The 24,313-nt window shown below is 41.7% G+C and overlaps 1 protein-coding gene across 1 annotated transcript in view; it reads left to right on the top strand.

The window, feature by feature from the left end:
• ADAMTSL1 (ADAMTS like 1) overlaps window positions 1-23,120 on the top strand; it is a 392,524-nt gene extending 369,404 nt beyond the window's left edge. The window contains 6 exon segments of the mRNA XM_044657022.1: window positions 8,066-8,278; window positions 10,867-11,047; window positions 15,064-15,271; window positions 17,880-17,989; window positions 20,079-20,299; window positions 23,014-23,120. Coding sequence (XP_044512957.1) covers window positions 8,066-8,278; window positions 10,867-11,047; window positions 15,064-15,271; window positions 17,880-17,989; window positions 20,079-20,299; window positions 23,014-23,120 — 1,040 coding nt within the window.
• The last annotated feature ends 1,193 nt before the right edge of the window (window positions 23,121-24,313 follow it).

Below are 24,313 nucleotides of genomic sequence, written 5' to 3'. Positions count from 1 at the left end.
ACCAAGTCTGGCAGTATATGAATTGTCCCATCCCATACTAATAGTCTGGCTTGCACCTCTGAGAAAGGAACAAAAGTGCATTTTCTAATCTCTTCTTCAGGACCATGCTTAATTAGTACAGGAATAGAGTATTCAGTTTGAGTTTTGGTCCTTTTCATTTACATTGCTGTAGTCATATATTGCTTTCCTAGTTCTACTGGCTTGATGCTAGTCATTCATATGTCTTCCTATGCTCCAGATTTTTCATATCATCATTTCATACCGTGTAGCCTATGCCTTTAATTCATTTAATTTTTCCATATAACTATCTTCTCAAAATCAGCTCTTCTTTTTCTGAATTAGTAGACCAGTTGCCTCTTGTAATGCAGGGTTTTTGCATTTCAATATTAGATTAGGCAAAGCTGTCAGTTGCCCTGGATGGAATGTTGCTGATGGCATGCGCTTTGGGCCAGGTGCCAATTGGCAATTGGGCTGAGACTATAAAATCCCCTGCAAACCCAAGCCTGAGTTCTGTTTTTCCCCAGACTTCACCCTGTCCACTCATCTACCCATTCCCCTGGGCCCGGGTGGTAGGAGTGGAAAGAGTTGAGGAAGGAGATCGTGGGTAGGAACTTAGGAATAGCCTAGATATTAGGCCCTTCTTTAAGAAAAACTCAACAATAACTGTTTTCATTTCAACTAAATTAGCCAGAAGATCTGATCAATCTCTTGACCAGAGATAGCTTAGCTCTGGCCAAGGGCAGCCAGCCCTCAGCCTACCAAGACCTTCTTAGGACCTTTGCCAGCATCACCCAGCGTGACCACAGCAACAGCTTAGTAACACCAAGCCCTCTTACCTTGCCTATTCCTTCCCAGTTCAATAAATCCCTTAGCCTTAACCTGAGAATCTTGTGGTTATTTCTTTACCACCAAGGCTAAGAAGGATAGGGAAGAAGAGAGAATTCTGAGCAGTTGAGATTCAGTCTACCCCATTGGTGGGGCAGGAAGTTCAAGCACCCACTTCCTGCCAGTCTGCCACCATGCAATAAAAGGCAGTTACCTCAGCAGGGAAGGGCCAGCTGCCTGTCATCTTAAAGGAGCCTAGCTGTTAGCAGTGAAGGTTCACTGGGCACTTGGGTTTCAGGGTTTGGATTTGAACCTGAACCAAGTTCATTCCCAGCTGAGTTTGCTCATCCTTCATAACAACCAACTCCAACCTCCTGCTAGACTTGTTACTGGGCCCATTAGTGACCCCATTACTACCCCCATAACACTCTATAACAGGGGTTAGCAACCTTTTTGGCTCTGAGAGCCATAAACATCACATTTTTTTAAATGTAATTTCATGAGAGCCATACAGTGCTCACAGTGCGCGCTCCTGTAACAGTGCCTGAAAAAAAATTGACTTTATGGCTCCTGCAGAAAGAGCCTTATCTGGCCCTCAAAAGAGCCAGATATGGCTCGAGAGCCATACGTTGCTGACCCCTGCTCTATAAGATGAAAAGAAAGAGAGAAAGAAAAACACTGTGTCCAGTACCTTCTGTTTGGTAAGGTTAAATAAGGGCTCAGCACCAACTGTGGTTGAAATACTACATTGAAATACAATTTGGGGGCAAAATAGAAAAATATGTGGATCAACACAAAACACCCAACTTAGATTAAAAGGAGGTCAGCATAATGAGATGCTTACCTTCCTCTTAAGTGGGAGGCAGCATGGTGCTTGGAAAGAATTCTGGATCTGGAATCTGAATACTTGATGCCACTTGTTACTTCTATGACCTTGGGAAAATCACTCCTCTCTGGGCTTCAATTTCTTCTTTAAAATGAAGAGATTGGACCAGATCAACTCTAAGGTCTTTTCCAGCTCTAAATCTATTTTTCTAACCCCTGATTATGTGGAGTCCAATAAATCAACATGAGTCAACTATATTATGCCACTAAAGAGTTGAATGAAAAGCTTCTCCAGGACAAAGACTATTTCTTTCTTATTTTCTTTTGGTCTTTCTATCCTCAGAGCTTAGCATAATGTCTGGCACATAATTGTTACTTAATGCCTCTTGGAAAGAGGGATAAATGCCAACAACAAGCACCTTCTTAGTACCTTTCAAGAAGCTTGAGGTAACTTCCAGATAATCCCAGAGATGATTCTCTTTAATGGAACAAGGGATTTTACTGACAGAAAGTTCAAAGGAAGTAAATGGACAGAGCCACCCATCTAACTTCCCTCTCACCAGTCAAGTTATGTTCTCATAAAATAAGACTTAACAAGGATGTGAAATCTTACACCTATATTCCAAAACCAACTTCAGAGATCCAGCATTGGGAAAATATAGATAATTCATTGGGAAAATATCTAAGTTCAAGTGAACTGTGTCATATGATAACCCCAAAAAAGCTAATGCAATTGTAAGCTGCATTGAGTTATACTATTTTAGCTAAAGAAATCCAAAGAAAAGTTCATTCAGAAGGAAAAAAACTGAGGAAAGTAGTGGAGAGACCCCCAATTTCAAACTGATACAAAGAAATAAGCCATGCGATGGGCTGACTCAGCCTGATCACCAAAATCTTTGGTCTCAGTCACTGCCAGAACAAGTGATGATATGAATTTGCAGACTTTGGTAACTTCTTTCTTAAAGCTACTTTGCTAAATTCTCCCTATCTCTCTACCCACTATTTGCTATAGCTAGTTGGGAGCAAGGAGGAGAATGGAAGGATATGGGTGTCAGAACCGTTAGCAGAGACTTCCTTTCTGTCATCTGAAGATTAACTAATCATAAAGAAAAAATGGGGAGGGAATTTATATGACAATTTTATATTCTTGCTGCATCCCCCCTCTATCCCTCCATAAGAAAATGGGAAGAAAACCTCACACATCTGCGAATCACAACCTGGCTTTGGCTCAATTTAGAGCCACAATGGACCTAACAAGGGAGGCCTAAAGGCAATATTTTCTTTCACTGGTTAAGAAGGGTTGATAGAAAAAGTTTTCCATTGCCAGAACACTCATTAGTCAGGCAGCCTTCCCAAGCACTGTTTCCTCTTCAGCAGCCCAAACTGCTAAAGATCTTTAATAACTGCTGGCCTGGAGCTCATTCTGTTGTTCCTTTTCCTGAGGCAGGTGTTGAGGTTTGGAGTATGAATATGGTCAATGACCATGTAACAAGGCACGAAGCAGAAAAAGAGGTCCTAGTCACCTGCATGCAGGAACCCTTCATATCCCCAGAGAATGTGTTTTATTACTTGGCTTCAGGAATGGGTCCATAGCTTTGGTGTCCAGTCCAGGAAGATAGGCAAAGATCATTCACCTAGGAGAGATGATTGATGTGTCTTTTACTTTAACGAATGGGAAATGTTCGTTGGCGTAAGGGACCCACTGTGGCAAGCAAGGTTTTCTCATTAGCAGTAGTAGAAAATGTAATAATTATTCACTGGGAACATATGCAGTGGGAATTGGTGTTTGATTCTTCCTTTTTACTATTGGCTACTGGCTATTCTCAAAGGCCATTGTATACACATCCACTGAGTGCATACAGATAGACATACATGTAAGCACAGGGAATATAGATTTTAGAAGATCGAATAACAATCTTCAATGGAAAAAATATGTTGGTGAGGATTAGGAAAATATTTTTATTCAGTAAAAACCATTTAAAGACATAGTCGTGGAAAAGACAATTCGTAATAGTGACTGACGGGCTTTTTTTTTTTTGTCTTAGTTATAAGATAACAGATATTAAGTAGATTTTTCTAAGACAATTTCAGGCCCATGGGAAGCAGTTACATTCATTATTAAACACATTGTAGTCAGCTACTATCAAGATGTTCAAAAGTAGATTCCATTGAATTCAGTGAAGATTAGCACCTGCATTTTTCAAGGCATACATACTCTATTCAGAAATATCCCACCTAATAGAATTGCTACAATGTCCAAAAATCCCATCTTTAAAGTTTGTCCTTTATCCATTCATTCAGATGCTATCTCTTCCCATACTCTGTCTCTTCTTTCCTTTCCCATCCACTCCTTTCTCAGCCTGAGACCTTTGACACAGGCAAACCCAAGAGAATAAGGAAAGACTCTGCAAAAGATCTGGTTCTTACTGATCTTAGAACTCAAAAATCATCACTGTCTAGATTTTTGGGGGGGTTAGTTCTTAAGATTTGAGCAGCTTGCAACACAGTCCATTGCCAAAGATTTTTCCCAGAGAGAGATACACACAGCATTATGTGGCTTTTACCCTCTGTAATGGGCCCATGGCTTTGGTGTATAGATAGACACCATTCACCTATGAAAGATAATTGATATGGCTTTTACTTTTGCAAATGAATATCTGTTGGCATAAGGGCTTCAGAGTCTTCATCACCTGTAAAATGAGGAGCCTGGACTAGATCACCTTAAGCTCCAACTCTGAACCTATGAAAATTTAAGGAATCAAAGGGGAAAAAAGGGAACTCAAGAAAGTGGGATTATTTAAAGTGCACCCCCAAATGGAGAAAGTAAGATTTGGGACCTGAGGAAGAAGCTAAGATGGACCATTCTCATCTGTACCAACTAGCCCTTTCTTACCCTTCTAAGTCACTCAGTTACAAAGTTTGAAATCCCCACTATTCTGTAGAAGCCACCCCCAGAGTCTCTTTCCCTTCCCAGTCCACTTTTCTAATTTTTTCAAGCTGACTCTTCAAGTGAGAATTGCAACCCCTGAGTCCTCTCATGGAATCTTTGATCTTTTTTAGCTCTAATTTTCAGAAATTCCATGGGACAGATATCCTTTTTTTCCTAACTCCACATGCCCAGTTCATAGGGGGGTTTCTCCCTTCTCTCTACTCCTTACCTCTGCCTCCTATAGGGAGCAGTAGATTTAGGATCAAAGAATTTAGAGCTGAAAAGGATCTTAAAAATAATCTAGCCTAGGGATTCTTAACTTATTTTTATATCAATCTGATGATGCCAATGGATCCTTTCCCAAAATTATGCTTTTAAATGCATAAAATAAAATATATAGGATTACAAAGGAAACCAATTATATTGAAATAAAGATCTATTTTTCCCAAAATTTATCTGTGCACCTTTAGGGGGACCATTGGACACCAGGTTAAGATCTGATTCCAACACCTTATTCTATAGATTAGAAAACTGAGAGCCAAAACTTTAAAAAACTATGCCAAGATAACATATAGAGTAATAATAGAGCTAAAATACAAACATCGACCCCAATTCAGTGGTCTGTGCACTGTACTCCAGTGGCAAAGTATGTTACTGTGAGAGGAAGAAAGAAACTGAGATGGGTCTGGGGGGACACCAAACTCCTTCAACTTGTTTCTCTTTGAACATGTCCCCTCTGAAAGTCAAATTTTATATTTATATAAACTTGTCTATTTTTTTTTAAGAAAAACTGTAGTCTCTGGCATACCTCACCAGTAATATTATCAGGCTTAAAGAACAGCCTCAGGTTGCTGCCTCAGACTTCCTCCCAATTACTCAAAAAATCATTCCTGATGGAGTAGGAAGAATTGACCTTTAGAAGTAAATATGGCAGCTTTTCTGGCCAAGGGCTTTCCGGTAACTTATGGATGGCTATATTCTCTTCTATTGACTTATAAGGCAAGCAAATTCCTTTAGACACTAAATAAAATGCTTTATTTGGCTGGTGTCTAAATGGCCTACAATTTCTTTTTGTAAAGAGTAGATGAGATAGGAAAATATGCCTACCTACCACCTTTTTCTTGAGAAGCAAGAATGTTTGACCTAGATTCAAAAAAGACCCGAGTTCAAATTCCAGCTCTAACATCTATATGACTGGCCAAATCACTTTTCAGAAATCACTTTTCAGATTCCTCATTTGAAATATTAGAATAGCAATACAACATACCTTCCAGAGTTGTCAAAAGCTCTTTCCTCATAGCCTCAAACTGCTCTGAAATATGAGTTTTCCTGAGAAGTTGCCCTTTTTGTAATAACGTAAGGGACTGATCTCTAGACATAGATTAAAACTATCATTAAAATTTAGTAAAACGGCTTTGATTCAACAAATTCAGATTCCATAAATATACATGAAATGCTAGGAACTGGGCTCCAAAGAAAGATACAATACTGGCTCTGTTCAGAAGGAAGTTCTGTCTATTTGTAAGCACTCATTCTGAGAAGTGAAATTGCTATCTGGCTTCAGATCAGGACTGTTTCAAGAGAACTTTACTACTTCACCTAATTCTTCTGGTTCTGCTTCCAGGAAAGTCACTTCCTTTGGACCATCCCCTACTTCGGGTGGATTTTAATGGAAAACAGTTTGAGGGGGTCCTTGAAACTGACCCCCAGGAGATGTGATTCAGAAGTATATAGGAGAATTTGACTTCTCAAATATTTAGGCAGAACTGATAAGCATAACAGCTGATGTGGGTACATCACTCTAAGGGGTTCAGGTTGTTGTAGGTACAATCTCATTTGAGTCTCAAAATGACTCTTAAAGTAGAACAACTATTATTATCCTCATTTTAATGAGGAACAAACTGAGGCCCAAAGAAGTGGCCTAAAGCACACAAGTAGCAAGTAGCAAAATCTAGATTCAAACTTGGGATTCCTAATGCCAAGTCCATTGCTTTTTTTAACTGCACCATAGCTCTAGTTTTTTCCCAGGCCTTTATCTGATAAAATACACACCCCACTTACAGCCCTAGTAAGAGCAGACACTGACAAGTATTTCATTCCCCTTGTATTCCTTCTAGCCCTCCATTCTCTATTTCTCCATGCTAACAATTGAGGGTAAATCTTTGTGCATTCGAGCCTTCAGAAGTCCCACTCTTGTCTTCAACTTCCTGGATGAGAAGGACCTTTCCTTTTCAGGCTTCCAATGATTCTTCCTTTAAACACCAGACCTTCCTAGAGTTCTCTGCAGTCACCATATTCACCCTTCCTGGAAGACTCAATGGGTCTGCTCCTGGAATATTTATTATGATGAAATAACCCATTCCCCTGTCTTCATTAAATTCACTAGGAAGTTATTAAGTCTGGTTCTAGCCCTTGGTGAAACTTAGTTTCTCCACCTCTTAACCTAAGTGAGCCAATGTATCCTAGATGAAAAAATACTATCATCTCTGGAGGTCGTCTCCCCTGGAATGCCAGTAACAGATGGTGTTTTCTTCACCGTCCGATCTCCCATTAAATCCTTATTCCCAGCATTTCCATCTTATTTACAGAGTGGAGATAACTGATACACTATAACCCCAACAAAATATCATGCTTTTCCTGACTTAGGCTATCAACGCTACCCATTTCCCTGGCTTCTCTTTGATGATGTATCACTCAAGTGGCCCTGGAGGAATGGTACCTCAGAAGTATATTACTATAATTATATTATTAGATAACCCAATGGGTCCATCTTCATCACTATGGACATTCCTCTCCTTGCTGCAGATTACAATTAGATGCAAATCAGTAGTTATACTAGGCTTCGGTGAAGACTTTTAAAAAACTCTTATGGGAAAGTTTTCTTCTGTGAAAAAGATTGAGATAGAATTTGTATGGAAGTCCAAGTTTGGCCTTTACAAACATTGTTGGATCCTTTTGATTTTCCCTGATATACTATTTAAAAAGTCATTTCTTCCCATGCAATATCAACATAGGAGCAGACAGATATTGTTCAGCAAATGAAAACTAACTGAATGCATGAGAAATAAATACAACTAATCCGTAGGCACTTAAAATTGAATTAATTGAAAAACTATCATGTCTTCTGAGAGTTTTGAATTAGTAGTTAATTTTGAAAACTGCTCTAACATCTGCATGAAATTGGCAAATATTATAAATAAACCTACTTCAAAGAAAAAGGTCTACTTTTAGAGGAAACCCTAAGAACATAAAGGGCTCTTCTTCATCAGAAAACATTTAGGAAGCCCCTATGCTGTGCAAGGTACCACACTAGAAGAGATTCCTGGTTTACATTAGGCCTGGTTCATCAAGACAGAAGTCAGACAGAAAGGATTTGAAGATCCCTCTTTCTCCATAGATACAAAAGCCATGGCTTTATAGCAACAATTAAGGTAAATTTTTTGGTGTCTTTGCTAAAGATTTGCTTCTTAATTTACCTCATCCTAGGTTGTCCAGTCAAGGGCCATCCTAATCCTAATATCACTTGGTTCCATGACCATCAGCCTATTGCCACAATAGCAGAACCAACATACCGCATTTTGGCAGCTGGGCAGATTCTTCTGATTGCAAATGTCAGTGGAGGATCTCAGGGCGAATTCAGCTGCCTGGCTCAGAATGAAGCTGGAATGCTAGTGCAGAAGACCTCTCTGGTGATCCAAGGTAAGAAACAGCATGACACTATGGTTTGGTTTTGGTGATTTTTTTTGTTGTTGTTTTGTTTGTTTTGTTTTTGTTGGTTTTTTGTTTTGTTTTTTTGTTGTTCAACCTGTGATTTCATCAGCATGCAGAACTACTCATGTGCATTTTGGCTCCACTGATACATTTCAACAATTCAAATATTAATTCTAATTTTAGCGAGCTACAAAGACTCTTTAATGGTGCTTGTAGATGGTCACATAACCAGTAGTATGTGTCAACTTTGAACCCTAGCCTTCCCAATGCCAAAGCCAATACTCTATCTATTATACCTTGCTAAATTAACAAATTAATGAAAAGCATTTATGAAGTGCTTACTATGTGCCAGGGACCATGCTAAGAGCTGGGATATAAACCCAAAAGTGAGACAATCACTGTCTCGGAGAAATAAACACATGTAGGTAGTGGTGTCACAGGAGATGTTTGGGTCTTGGAAATTCTTGATTTCTTGAAGAAGTCAACTTAGAGAACTAGATTGAATTTTCAAATTCTGACCAAGCGTTAGAAAGTGCACTTATTTCTAACATACATCCTTAGAGACTGAAACCTAAAGCCAAGCAAAATCTCAACTTTCATAAGCCAAGTCTGCTTGCAGACATTTTACAATTGAAATTCCATTTCAAGGAGGGCTACACCTTTCAACTTCAGGTCTATCTTCCCTAAAAGTTACAGTTGGAACTGAAAACAAAGGAGACAATTTTGGCCCAGCTGCAGAATATTTCCTCTAGTGTGGACTTTCCTAGAGAGGATAATAAAACAGACTATTAGGCAAATGCAGGTTTGTGTGCTTGTTCAGCAAATAAACAAATAGCCCAGATCTGGGCTCCATCTAGAAGCTTCCATCTAGAATAGGTATAAGAATTTAAAGCAGGGGCTTAGATTCAGCATTACTTTCCTTGGGATACCCTGACATCAGGCAGCCCTGTGCATTCTCCTGGTGCTAATAACAATCAGTGGAAGCTAACAGGAGTCAAGAAGCTGAGTTCAAATTCAGTCTTAGATGTTTACTGGGCAAGTCACTTAACTCTGCTTGCCTCAGTCTCCTCATCTGTAAAATAAGCTAGAGAAGAAAATGGCAAACCACTCCAGAACCATGCCAAGAAAACTCCCAAAAGAGGTCACAAAGAGCTGAAACTAATGAACAACAACAATAACAGTAGGTTCAAAATCAGTGGGACAAATTGCAACTTGGACCTTTCTATAGAAACCCTGTAGGAGCTTCTATCTTGGCATTGAAAGAGATTAGCTTTTTCAAACCTTTAATTTTATTAATGGAAAAGCTAAGGCTCAGAGAGGGAAAGAGACTAGTTACAAAAAGACATGATTCAAACCCAGGTCAGCTAGCACTACATTTGGGTTACTCCATAAGCCTGTGTGAGACACTTCAAAGAGAAATTCCACTGCATGTATTTCCAAAATGCAGGGTTCTAAGGGAAAAGAAATAGTTGGATGACAATATGGAAAGGTAGCCTTGGAAAGTAAAAAAATTTTTCCAAGCCCATAAAACTTTTTTTCCCTTTAAGCCCCCTGCTCCCACCCACTCACTCCACAATAACATGGCTTCATAGACAGAAAAATAAAGATCAGTTTCCCTGCTGGCCAGCCCTATGCTGCTATACCTCAGCATCTAGTAGAAGTCTGCACATTCGCCTAGCACCATCTTGCAAATGAAGCACTAAAAATTTACAAGCCCACAAGTATTTTTAAATATTCTCCTGCCCCCACCTACTTGCACATACAATATAAGAAAGCAAAATCAGCTGCAATTCTCTGCATCTCATTTCCCATCTCCAGACCTTATCACAGTGCTCAGTGTATAGGACATGCCTAATAAGTGTTTATTTATTGACTGATCTCATATGCTATAAATGAATAGTTTCTTAGGTTTGTTAGTTATTTTTAAAGTTTAAAAATTATAAAATCCATAGGATTTAGGGCTGCAAAGGGTCTTAGAGATCATTTATTATAATATCCAACCCCATCTTTTTACAGATAAGGAAACCAAGTGACTTGCACAAAGTCATAAAGGAAGTAGATGCCATGACCAAACCTAGGTTCTGCAACTTCAGATCTAGTGATCTATTCATCCTCTGAGACCTTATTATAAGTGATTATTAAATTTAAAACATCTTCATCTGAAGGAAGGAGTAACATTTTGGGGGGGAATTGGGGATAATAAAGAAAAGTTCTTGTGTAAATATGACTCATAAAACCAAACTTGGAATAAGGGGAAGGAGTTTAATAGTTACACCTATAGAGTGCCGGGCTTGGAGTCAAGAAGACTCATTTCCTGATTTCAAATCTGGCCTCAGACATTTACTAGCTGGGTGACCCTGGGCAAACCACTTAATCCTGTTTGCCTCAGTTTCCTCATCTGTAAAACAAGCTGGAGAAGGAAATGGCAAACCACTCCAGTATCTCTGCCAAGGAAAACTCAAATGGGGGTCATGAAGAGTCAGACACAACTGAAAAAAAAAAAACATTGAACAGTAAAAAAGAATGCTATAAGTAACCCCAGGTGATTTTCCAGTTTTACCTTGTGGCTTCTGCAGAATACTGGTGGTCAGTGGACAAACTGGTGGGATGTTCGGCCTCATGTGGGAACAAAGGAGTTCAACAACCCCACCTGAAGTGTGTGCTGAATAGTACCGAGGTCAGCCCTTCGTATTGTGCAGGAAAAGCCAAGCCAGCTGTGCAACCTGTAGCCTGCAACCGAAGAGACTGCCCATCCCGGTGAGTCTGATAGGCAGGACATCTATGTTGCCCTTCATTTAACCTAGGTCACTCAAGCTGCTCCAAAGGACCTTAGAGATCAGCTATTTCAACCTTATAATTTTATTGATGGAGAAGCCAAGACCCAGAGGGGGAAAGAAGACTAGTCACAGAGAGACACTATTCAAACCCAAGTTGGCTAGGACTTTCTTCTCCATCAGCTGCCTAATTCACAAGACATTCTCAGCCAGGGTGTTTGGAAAACACAAGGAGCCTTTTCTTCTCTTAATAACTTTCTTAATCAATAGACAAGTCCAGGTAAGAGATACTTATCCATTTATTTCCTCAGGCCATCCTCTAATACACCTCCTTAAGGTTAAGGCAAATCTCCATCTCCCATCATTCTTTTCAACTCCAAAGATTTCTGAGTTTTAGGTTTGAGCCCCTCGATGCACATTAGTCACTGGAACACCATCATAATTTTTCCCAGTCTTTGTCCTTCCACTCCAAGTTTAGTGCAGATGAACACTCCCTCATCTTTACTTTTTACCTCCTCTCTGTGCCTTAAGAGAAAGAATGAATCCCCCTGGAATGGGCCCCTTGATTGTAGGATGCTAGTCAATGGGGGAAGGAATGAGTTCAGTTATCCCAGGGCCATGCTGATTGAATGTGGTGGGTCAGTACCCAGCTGCAGCAGGAGCTAGGCATGGGCTGCTACAATGCCATTTTATTACCTTTCCATAAGACGTTCACCTCTTAGGCAACCGTTTTGTCTTTTGCCAGCTGAGTCATAAGGAACGGTTGAAACCAGGAGAGACTCAATGAAATATGAAACACACTCATTAATATCAGCAGTTTGACTTGCTGACGGGAACGTTTCCACAGGAATGATTAATGTCCTTTTATACCCTTCCTGAACTGTAACACAGCCCGTGCCTCCCCCCAGCTCCTGAGAAATTGCTGAAATGGATATTTGGAAATCAAAGTGGATTGAAACGCAGGCCTGAGATTCACCAGGGACATAAGAAGCTGCAAATTCAGCCCCTGCCAAGCTGTGTGAAATGAAGAAGAGATCTTTTCTTTGCCAGGAACTTTTTAATTTGATTTGGTGATGGTTGGAGTCAATCAATCTAATTTACTCCTCTAAATGAAATAATAATGGATAGGTCTGCTTGAGTTTCAATGCCCCTAAGGAGTGTTAAAAAGCACCTCCTGCTTGCTTCCCAAGTAATCATGGATGTGGGCATTTCTGCTGAGCTGGATTGTTGGTTGGGACTATATACAGAGGAATCTTCTCTCCAAGGCTACTCCAGTATGCAAAATTACCACAAACCTAGATTTCCTAGCAAAATGAATAATCACTTTATTCCACACATCCCCAGGGACCCTCTTCCAAAAAACCACTTTTCCAGGAAGGGAATACCACCACCTCTTTTACCTTTTATCATTCTTCAGATTAAACTCTTCTTATCTTTAGCAATGTTAGTCCCTACAGTTTTTATGCAGAAAACAACAGTAATGGTCCACAGTTAATGAAAGGGTCTCCCTGGTTATTCTTTCTCTCTAACACATACAGAATCCCTGTTAGTGGAAACCAGGTTTCTTTATTTTTGTTCCTTAGAAACAATAAGGATATCCCTCATAAGAGCTTAAAGCAGACATTCTCTCCCGTTTATATCAGCTGACTTTTTCTCAAGAGATTAAAGCCGCTCCTTATTTTTTCTGAATGAATTAGCCAAGAAGCAATGAGCAATTTCACTCTATTTACATTTTCAATGGCTTTCTCACACCAACCCCACATCTAGAGTAATGGGTCAAGGTCTTAATGCCACATTTTAGGCACTGCAAAGATACTGCAAGCTGAAGCATATCAGGAGAAGGGAGATCAGGATGGTGAAAGAATTAGAAATCAGGCCAAAAGAGAATCCCACCAAGAAACCGGAGAGGTTAGGCTTGGAAAAGAAAAGACTTAAAGGGAAAAGGACCTATTTGTACAACAATATTTATAGCTGCTTTTTTTGTGGTGGCAAAAAAATTGGAAATTGGGGGGATGTCCATCATTTGGGGCATGGACTGAACAAATTATGGTTTAGGATCATGATGGAATACTATGGCACTATAAGAAATGATAAGCAGGACGATTTCAGGAAAAAAAAAAACCTAGAAAGACCTACATGGATTAATGCAGAACCAACTAAGTAGAACCAGGAGAACATTGTACCTAGTAACAGTAATATTGTACAGTGATCAACTGTGAAAGACTTAGCTACTCTCAGCAAAACAATGATCCATGACAGTTCTGAAGGATTTGTGACAAAGAATGTTATCCACCTCCAGAGAAAGAACTGTTGGGGTCTAAATACAGATCAAAGCATACGATTTTTTGCTTATTAAAAAAAAGGGAGAAGACTTGTGGGGAACTTGAAAGCTATCTTCAAGTATTTAAAGGGTTGTGTCATGGAAGAGGAATCAGACTGAGTGTGCTTGGCTCCTGAAGGCAAAACTAGGAGGAGTACCTTTCAGGAAGGCTTCTACTTCTGCCAAAATTATCTTTAGAATGAAAAGAACAGAACAAAAATGACTAATGGGGATTGACATCCAAGATAAGAAGATAATAGGTGAGCAACCAGCTATCCATGACAATTTCAAGTAACTAAGCCCAGATGGACTTCATTCTTAGATTCTGAAAGAACTGACAGATGTTCTTACTGACATACTGTGAGTGAGCTTTGACAGCTTTTGGAAAACGGGAGAAATACTGAAAGATGAGGAAAGAGCAACTGTCCCAATTGTCAGAAAAAGAAAGAGAATAGGGTCTACAAACTATAGACCAATAAATATGATTTCAATTCTTGGAAAAATTTTAGAATGAAGTGTTAAAAGAATAATTAATGAACATCTAGACAAGAAAATAGTGGTCACAGTCAGCATCATTTCATCAAAAACAGATCATGGTAGACCATCCTTACTTCCTTTTTTTGATAAGATTACTCAACTGATGTAAAAAAAAAGCTACAGATATTGTTTTCCTAGATTCTTGTTCTGTTTGCATAGAAAAAAATTAAGGTATGCCAGCTAGATAGTAGTAGTATTAAGTAGATGCAGAATTGATTGGCTGGATCTCACAGTTGTAGTAATTAATGGAAGCCAGGGAGGTCAATAATCAGAAAGAAGGAGGGAGAACCTTCCAGGCATACTAAAAACTGGGAGACACAGCATCTGGTTCATAGAATAGCCAGGAGACCAATGTCACTGGATGGAAGAGTATATGTAGGAGAGTATAGTGGGAAAAGACTGGGAAGAAAGGAGAGGGTAAGTTAAGAAGGGTTTTATATGCCAAATAGAGCATTTTGTATTTGTTCCTGGAGGCAATAGGAAGCCCCTGGAGTTTGCTGAGTAGGGGAAAGTACACTCTAGGAAAATCACTTTCGTGACTGAATAAGAGAGAGATTGGGATGAGGGAAGCAGATCCACCAGCAAGCCATTGCAGTAATTGAGGAGTGAGGTGATGGTCGTCTGCACCAGAGGGGTGGCCGTATCAGAGGAGAGAAGAAGTGAGGAATCCAGAACTCCTAGGTTGCATTATCAGATAAGCTCCCAGCTTAAAGATACTATATATTTCCTTGCAAAAGCAGCACACATTGAGGTTCATTAGACTTAATTCAACCTTTCTTTCCCCTTCTAATTTAAGAGTCTCTGGAGCATAACTAGCAAGGTGAGGGCCAACTTCCATGAAGCACCTTCATCATTTTCTAATTGGCTCGTGTATGAGCTGCCACAGTTGATTTTCCAGCCGTCTTTGAAGATATACTTTTTGTGTCCATTGTCTAAAACATTTAAAGAAGATTCTATCTATTGGTTCCACACTATAAGTATAGATTCATGGTACTGGTCATCTGTGGGTCCAGATTATCCCAAATTTATATATACAAAGAGGAAGGTGAACTTTGGACATCTAGGGAGCTCCTTCCCATGGCAACCCATGATGCAAGCCAAGTCTTTATGGTCTACCTAACCACTTTTCTCCCTTCTGTTAGATGGATGGTCACTTCTTGGTCATCCTGTACCCGAAGCTGTGGAGGAGGGGTCCAGACACGTCGAGTTACATGCCAGAAACTAAAAGCCAATGGAGTCTCGGTACCTATGTCCAATGAGATGTGTTCCCAACTGGCCAAACGACCTGTGGACACCCAAGCGTGTAACCAGCAGCTCTGTGTGGAATGGGCCTTCTCTAGTTGGGGTCAGGTAAGGAACCAGACATCTTTTATTCCTGTCCATTTGCTTATAGATGCTTAGGAAAAGAAAGCAAAACACCAACACTGCAGCCTCCCCTGCTTTTATTAAATATACTTCTTTTTCCCATCTCTCATCATGCTTCAAGTCCCTTTCCTCATGCCTAATACCTTATTCTCCTCCCCAAATTTCGTAACTTCAACTTCTATTTTTACTCTCCTACCCCATTCCCATCGTGTCTTTCCTAATAGGTTGCTCTCTCTGCTTATCATCCCTTTAAATGTTCACATTTAAATGTTCACATACTCCTCCTTACATCGTCTACCAAGCAATGTTAGGGGAGATGAATCCTCTCCAGTGGGTATCACCCCAAATCATCAACATATGATTTCAAGCACAGCTCCATTTCCAAGTATACCTCTGCTTCACGTGCATAAGAATAAAATAAGCCAGATAGAATTGCAAGAAAATCCAAGAGAATTAGCAAATGGAAAGAACACATGTTCACCTAGAGATCTTCTATTGTCTACTTTCCTCTCTCAGCTTGATTCTGCCACTTATCACTCCCAGGAGCACCTGTGTTTTTTTCTTTCATTTTTTTCATTTTTGTTCTTTCATTCATTCTTTTCATTTCTATCATTCTTTCATGCTATCTAGATTTGATGGTAAGTGAGAATTCAAGAAGTGTTCCCCAAAAAAAGGCCTAAATTTTCTAGAGGGCAAAGAAACTTTTTAACCAAAAAGCAATTGTGACCATGACACTCTCCTTTTCCCCCTGAGTCCCACTTCCAATTTCTGGAATAATGCTACCTTCTATAAAAAAAAAAAAAGAAAAAGTTCATTATCTAGAATCGCTCCAAGTCAGAGATGTCCCAGATCCAATCCAACAAGCATTTATCAAGGGTTTGCCATGTGCAAGGAACTGTGCTCAATACTAGAGAAGCAAAGACAAAATAAAAAGAAGCCTTTGCCCTCAAAAAGCTTTCATACTATCAGAAGCGAGATGGAACCTGTAAGAGATATGTTTAGATATGACAATTTGAGGAAACAGAGAGAACTAACCCCTGGTAGCCCCAAGAAAGGCTTCCTGAAAGAGACTGTCTGACCCTAGGCAAGTCATTTTACTCCAATTATCTAGCCCTTACCACTCTTCTACCTTGATACCAATACATAGTATTGGTTCTAAGATAGAAGGTAAGAGTTAAAAAAAAAAGAAGTGGTCTTTCTTTTTAAAAGATAAAAAGAAATTTAACAAATTTGGAGAAGAGGAGAAAGGAGAGCATTCCAAGCCTAGGAAATAGTGTGAGCAAAGGCACTAAGAGATTGTGTCCACCCACCACCCAAACATATACACCCACATTTCTCTGAAAATACCTTTGGAACAGTGACATGCACTTTCTTTTTACTCCAGCTCCTCATTTCAATAAGGCTAGGAGAAATAATGCTAGTGGTATCCCTTGGAGAAATACAAACACCTCCTCAACCTTCAGGAACCAGCCTTGGTCTGGTGCCCTTTATGGCTGATATTTCTCACCTGCTCTTAAATAACTCCCAGTGGTTTTATGAACATCACAGCCAAATAAGGACCTTTAAGGGCCCAGAAGTGAATCACTCCCTTAAGAAGCTAAGTATTAAAAAAAAAAGGAGAAGAAGCTAAGAATAAAGCTACTACCATGATCAGAAAGGTTTTGTCAGTCATCTTGCCATGCTGGATACAACTAGAAGTAGGTAGAGCACTGGCTGGTGATCTTTGTGTCTTTCAGAGATCATTATTATAGCGATATTTCTTGTAAGAGGAGTTGACCCTGGGTTGTCCCTTTGAGCTCCCAGAAAAGCTTTCCTAAATGCTACTCAACCACAACAGAGTAGGGCTGTGTCAGTGCCAAAGGTCTGGCTGGCTTCCCCCAATGGCATTCTCCCAACTGTACCAAGCTCCATTCCCTTACCCGAGGTTTCACATCTATACCATGAACACCACAGAATGCTTCTTTTTTTTCCCATTTTTGCGAGCCTTGAGGAGGTGCATTCCTAGTTCCCCCTTCAGTTTCTGTCCAGTTTTCCACCTGCACACTCCAAAACCAAGGGCAAGTAGGGTAAATGGCAAGGTTTGGTTTCTTAATTTTTCAAATAAAGAGTCCTTATTTTTTAAAAGAAAAGCTCAGCAGGGGCCACGTTGTTCTCAGTGTCCTCCATTCCAAATGTTCTATTTATGTTTCTCAAATTTTATAGCAAGATATTCTTTCAAATGATCAATCTGGAAGGAAAGAAACTAAGATTCTTGGTCTGCCTCCACATTTGTTACTAGTAGCCACTTGATGATAGACTCTAGTACGTCCAAGCTAAAAGGAAAAGAGGCCTAATCATGCAATGACTCTTCCATTCCCACTCCCTCGAGACTTTGAGAGGATTTGATTTTGGATGGAACTTGATACAAGACAAGAGTGCCACAGCCCCATGCCTCTGAGGCTTCGTAAATTCACTGAAGCCCATTTGTAAGATCAGACAATTGACTCTAGTACTCATGCCTCCTACCGCTCACCCAGAACACCTTCCAAAAAAAGGATGGGCTCCCCCCACCCCGTTCTTTTCACCTAATGACTTTCTTCTCCCTGGTCCACAGTGTAATGGGCCATGCATCGGGCCCCGGCTGGCCGTGCAACACAGACAAGTCTTCTGCCAGACGAGGGACGGAATCTCCTTACCTTCTGAGCAATGTAGTGCCCTCCCAAGGTAAGAACACCCCTGCACCTTCCTCCCACATTAATGAGAATGGGAGGGCTTCCAAAACAAAATTCTCTATCCCTCCCATCCTCTAGTTTCTAAGAGTAGGATTTCAGGATGTCATTCCACCACCCACACTCAATTTCCAAAGTTTCAGAACCTTTTCAGGGTGCCTGAGGGACTGAGGACTGGGGCAATGAGGCTGAAGCAAGAACACCAGCTGCCAAATGAGTGAATGTGTGCCTACTCCACCATTTGGGGAAAGAGCTACCCACTGAGCCCAAAATGAGCTTCAGGAAGTGTCCCTGCTACTACAACAATCAGAGGATCAGCTCAGACCAAGGAATCCATGGCATTGATTATTTCTATGTCATAAGGGAAGCCACGGTGGATAGGGTAAAAGTAGGGTTGACAGTGGTCTAGGATCTTCCACTAAGCCTGAGTCACACAAGAAACATTTGGTGGGCCAAAGTCATTCCACAGGAGGAGACAATCACCCCATTTCTCCCCCAGTCATTTCTCCGGGAGCCAAACTCTGAGAGCACAAGGCCCTGTGTTCCTTGGCTTACTTGGGTCAACATCCTCCTTCTCATCCAATGTCCTTCTCTCTCTGCTTTGACCGGGGCTATAGAAAGCCCATTGAACAGATTTTAGTCCTGCCTCCTTGAGATCATAGGACAGCAACACTGAGGAAGAGAGTCACATAGAAAGCAAATCCAGTCAGCTGCCCACTACCTCAGAAGACCAAAGAACTCTTATTCCAAGCAGAGCCTTCAGAACTTAGCAGATGGTCTTTGAGGGTTGCTGTAGCCCAGTGGTTCCCAAACTTTTTTGGCCTATCGCCCCCTTTCCAGAAAAAATATTACTTAGTGCCCCCTGTCACATACAATCCCCATCCCCTTACAGTTATTCACCGCCCCCAAATGCAGCACCTGTGGCCATCACAGCCTCCCTGGATCGCTGCAGCACCCACCAGGGGGCGGTGGTGCCCACTTTGGGAATCACTGCTGTAGCCAAAGAAGTTTATCACTTTTTGGCCATCCACTCTGGTCTTCAGATAAGACTTATTCTCTGTCACTAAGAGAGTATTTGAGCCTTTTCTAGACTAGCAGAGCTTGTACTTTACTAACCTATCCTTAGAGAAGCCAGGGTTACCCCCTTGCCATGATGGAGCCTCAAGGAGAAGGAAAGAGAAGGGGATAAACATTTATGTAACACCTACTACAGGTAAAGGGCTAAGCCCTTTACAGTTATTGTTTCCTTTGATCCTCACTTTGGTAGGTGTTATTAGTAGGTGTTTTTATTGGTTGCTGTTAGGTGTTATTATTATACTCACTTTACAGTTAAGGAAAATGAGGCAAATATAGATAAATTATTTGCCCAGGATCACACAGCAAATATAAGTGTCTGGAGCCAGATTTGAACTTGGGTCTTCCTAACTCCAGACTCAGCACTCTGCCCACTGTGCCACCAGCTGCCTCTAATCAGATCCAGAAATACAGAATAAATACAATAACTAGGAGGTGACGTAGTCCTAAGATCATAGGGCAGTAGCAAGACAGGACCTTAGAGGTTATCTAGTCCAACCTCCTTATTTCACAGATGAGGAAACTGAGGCTCAGACAGTGACTTCTCCAAAATTACAGATTAATAGGTGCATTAACTGGAGGTCATCACAGCTCTCAGATTAAGGTCTAGATTTCCTGATTGCCAATTCAGTAAGAATCTATCTGTTTGGCAGAGGGAGCGACTGAAAACAGAGCCAAGCTGACTTCTCCATATTTCATTCAGTGTTCACTCTCCATGTCCCTGCCTCAGCAGGATCATTGAGGGCAAGTCCCAGAGCAGTTAGTGATGATTTCTAGTGAAGCCTCCAGTTCCTGGTCATGGATATAGTGGAGAGAGCACTTTATTTGGAGTTAGGAGACTCTCATCTTAGTGGAAGTGTAAGTCATTTTAACCTCTGCCTCAGTTTCCCCAGGTAGGATGAGGATACTCATAGAGTACCTGCCTTGGAGGGGACATAGATAGGAAACCTTCAGGTCCTCCCACGGTGCCCCTAAGAGTGCTGATCAGCCTCCCATGCCTTTCCCTCTAGGCCTGTGAGCACTCAGAACTGCTGGGCAGAAGCCTGCGGCGTGCACTGGAGGGTCAGCCTGTGGACACTGTGTACGGCGACGTGTGGCAACTACGGCTTCCAGTCGCGTCGGGTGGAATGCGTACACATCCGCACCAACAAGCCTGTACCGGAGCACCTGTGCTCCTGGAGACCCCGTCCTGCCAACTGGCAGCGCTGCAATATCACCCCTTGCGAAAACAGTACGTTCCAACCCAAAAGAGTCCTCTGCAATATTCCAGCAGGGCTGCGGGTCCAGAGGGCAGCCCCAAGGGCTCGGGCCCCGTGGTTAGTGCTATGGAACAGGTTTTCTTAAGGATGACAATCCCCGGGCTGCACCGTGTCCTCCAAGGAACCTTTCCTCTGTGTGTGTGCGTGTGTGTGTGTTTATGTGTCTGTACACATGTGTGTACAAGGGCATGTGCCATATACACATATGCTGCACGTGTGCCACAAAAGCTGGGTTCTCAATGGACTGCTCTAATGGTTAAGTGTGATGGGTGTGAGCTGAGGGTTCTAGCCTTCATCTGGAGAAAAGGAAAGGGTAGGCTCCTCTGGGGAGAGCAACTGGTGGGAACCCAAACACATTCAGCGTCCAGCTCACGTGTGGGCGGCAGGCAGCAGCCAGGCCTTGCCAATTAAAATAAGCATTATAAACAGCGAAGAAGAAAACCATGAAGTCCACTTCGAAAACCACCATTGCAGGGTCTCGCCATGAAACAACAAACATCCCTGTTATCTGGTTTCCTTCCCTCTCGGCCACGCAGTAACCAGAACTCTTCGAGGCGCCAACACACATGAGTTTTGCTATTTAACACCCTTTTTATAGACTCGCAGGAGTTGAGGGCTGAAATGGACCTTAGAAATCATCTTGTCCAACCCCGCTTTTTACAGATGAGAAAACTGAGCCCCAGAAAGGGCGAGGGACTTTCCCGGGGCCACTTAGCAATTAAGGACTAGAGCGTGGATTCCAACCCATTTCTTCTGCCTCCTATTCTCCTACTTCTATTAGATCACATTCTTGCCTTCTGAATCCAAACTCTCCATACCCCAGCTGGGTATGGCTGGGTGAAGACTTGGTTATTTACTCTTCTCAAGTCCTACCATCATAAAGACCAGCTTCCCTTTAAGAAAAGATACAAAAACCATAGCATGAAAAGGAGGAAATAGAAAGTGAATTTAGGTATTCAGTTCTTCCTATCATGTCGTTCAGCAAGAAAATATGGTAAAAGAGACAAGCAAGGGGATATAGAGCCCAGCTAATTTTTTTCTGACATTGATTTGGTTGTTCTGCCCACTTGGCAAAGAGGACCCTAAAACTGACAAAATGCCAAATGTTCACCTTAACATTGGTAAGTTAATTACCAATGTTGTCTTTTTCCTACTCTGGAAAGTTTTCTCTTCATTACATCAGCAAATATCTGCCTGGTACCTATTATGTACAAAACCATTCACTGGGCACTGTAAAGTGGCCAATACCGCCACCAAGAGATCCATGGTGTCAAGACACCAAGTCCTCAGCCTGGTATAACAACTCCCTAACAAGTCATACCTGGGCTTAATAAGGGGGCACTATAATAATTAATCTCAATTAAAGCATCAATCTACCATCAAACACTACCTCAAAGCAGAGCCAAATTTAGTCCAGCTTGAATCCATTCAAATTCAGTGGTTCTCAGCACTGGACTTGGCAGTGAACATACAAAGAAGAATAATGAAACAGGGCTTTCCCTGGAGGAGATTGCAGTCTAAAGAGGAAGTGAAGGGGAGGCTATTGGGGAGAGAGGCTACATACACAATTTAGTCACATAAGGAAGAAGGTGATGGGAGGCAAAGCATTCTGAGAAGTTTTATGTGGAAGAGACCCAAAGGAGTTAGGTGTCCAAAAGGTCTTGGGATTATAATCCTAGATCTAGAACCAGAAGAGACCTAAGAGATCAGGCCACCCCACCTCATTTCAGAGATGAGGAAACCGAGACCCAAAAAAGTTGTGACTTGCCCAGGGTCTTGCAGAACCCCTTCATTTTAGAGATAAGGAAACAGAGACCCAGAGAGGTTGTGACTCGCCCAGGATCTTGCAGAGTCAAAATCAGCATTTGAATGCAAGTTTTACTGACTTCAAGTCCAACATTCTTCACTCTTCTTTCACACTACTTCTCAATATCAAGGGGGTCTCACTGAAAGGCTGCCATCCCAGCTTAGATTCTAGCCCCTGTCCAGGAAAGTGAGTCTTTGATATATTCTGATCGCTTCTCTATCTATTACATGAGGCTTGCCATAGATGTATTTTTACATCATAGACATGATGAGGACACAACCTTTTTTTGCATTTGCCCTTTTTTGTCCTTTCTTTTATAGATAATAGTGGACTTCTTTCTTTTCTTCAATGGCCTTTTCTTCACCCCTTTCACTGTCAACTTGACGTGACGTAGAGAGCCAGAGAGGATGAATGCCTCAAGCTTATAGGAATGCTTGTAGAGCAGTCTCAGGCAGGCAGGCAGGGATTCTACAGAATCAGCTAAGAGGATGACAGGAAAGGAAAACTAGAGAAGTTTAAGAGAGAAGCAAAAGCTTCTCATTTCCTCTACAGCTAGTAGGGGGGAATGGTTAGTGCATCAGATGGGAGGAGGGATCACACCACCCCAGCTGTAAAAAAGCCCCATTTATCAATCAGTCCAAAAAGAGAGAAATTCTGGCCTATTCTGGGCCAAAGTCATCAATTCCACAAAGATTTCTTTAGCACCTAGCACAGGCAAGGCCCTGGGCTACAAAGAGAGCTCTCTTCTGGCCCACCCAGGTTCCACTGACTTCCCCCCTGAGCCTGCCTGGGCTACACAGAATAGCATGTGTCGATTTGCCTTTATTTCATCGTTTCCTTTCTGTCCCCTCTCCCCAACCCCCTCTTCCCCTTTACCAGTGGAGTGCAGAGACACCACCAGGTACTGCGAGAAGGTGAAGCAGCTGAAACTCTGCCAACTGACCCAGTTCAAATCTCGCTGCTGTGGGACTTGTGGCAAAGCCTGAAGATGGGGTGCAGGGGATTGCTCTGCTCTGCCACACACAAAGGACTCGTGCAACCAAGTGGGACAGAACTCAAGCTTTCTTCATTTTATTTATTTATTTTCCCCCTTCTTCCTCCTCCCTCTCTACCCTACACACACCCTCATCTGACTCCCTTCCTGGACCCCCTCCTTAACTATAAGGGCCTCGACAAGCTTTCTCTTCCACACTTCTGGAAGGCAGAATGCGATAAAGGCAGGAATAGCTAGAATTATAAAAGGAAAGGAAGAAAAAGGTTCTAGGCTGAGCTGGGCCCAGAAAAAAACAAGCTGCTTAAAAGGGCTTCCCCCTATGATGACACCGAACAGCTGAGAGAAGGTAAAGTCCACCATGGCCAACAAAAGTGCTGGCCCCTGGAGGCAGCGCTTCCACCATGCCTAGTTAGCACAACAGACAGGGGGAAGAAAACTGGAGGAAAAAAATGGAGGGGGGAGATTTGTATGTATTTACACAAACCTTGGACAACTAACAGGGTGTTTGTTTTGTTCTAGAAAAGTGTGTGTGTCTGTGTGTGTGTGTGTGTGCGTGCGTGCGTGCGTGCGTGTGTGTGTGTGTGTGTAACACAGGACTGTCTTGGTTTGTTTCACCTGCCTGCCATGTCCTCTTTGTCATAATGAGGACAACTGGAGAGAACCAAGAAAAGTGGACTTTGAGCTCGAATGGGAACCAGGCTAGATCCATGCCTTCCTCCTTCTTTGGAGGGGAAAGTAGGAAATAATGTCATAAAACTGTAGAATATAAGGTGAATAAATTGGTAGACAGTACAGGGGATGAAGGCAGAAGAAATGAGTGATGAGGTACAATATTATCTAAAAAACAAGCAATGGGAAAAGAGACAGGAAAAGGTTGTGTGCCTGCAATGGGAACTGGAGGTACCATGTCTGGCACTGTGTTGAAGGTTATCATAAATTTAGAGTTGAAAAGGATGTTAAAGGCCCTCCATTCCAACCTATTTTACAGATAACAAACTCAAGGTCCAAAAGCGTTAAGTGATTTACCCAAGGTCACATAGGCAATAAGCAACAGGGCTGGGATTTGAACTCACAGTCTCTGACTCCAATCCAACCCACTTTCCTTTGGATAACACTGCCTCATAAGAGCTAGTTATGCTGGGCTCAAACATTTCATATGTCTACTCAACTCATGGACTTGTGCTC

Source organism: Gracilinanus agilis, chromosome 1 (assembly GCF_016433145.1).
Source record: "Gracilinanus agilis isolate LMUSP501 chromosome 1, AgileGrace, whole genome shotgun sequence".
Classification (NCBI taxonomy): Eukaryota; Metazoa; Chordata; class Mammalia; order Didelphimorphia; family Didelphidae; genus Gracilinanus; species Gracilinanus agilis.
Note: the sequence above shows the minus strand (reverse complement) of the source record. Positions and strands in the feature narration are given on the sequence as shown.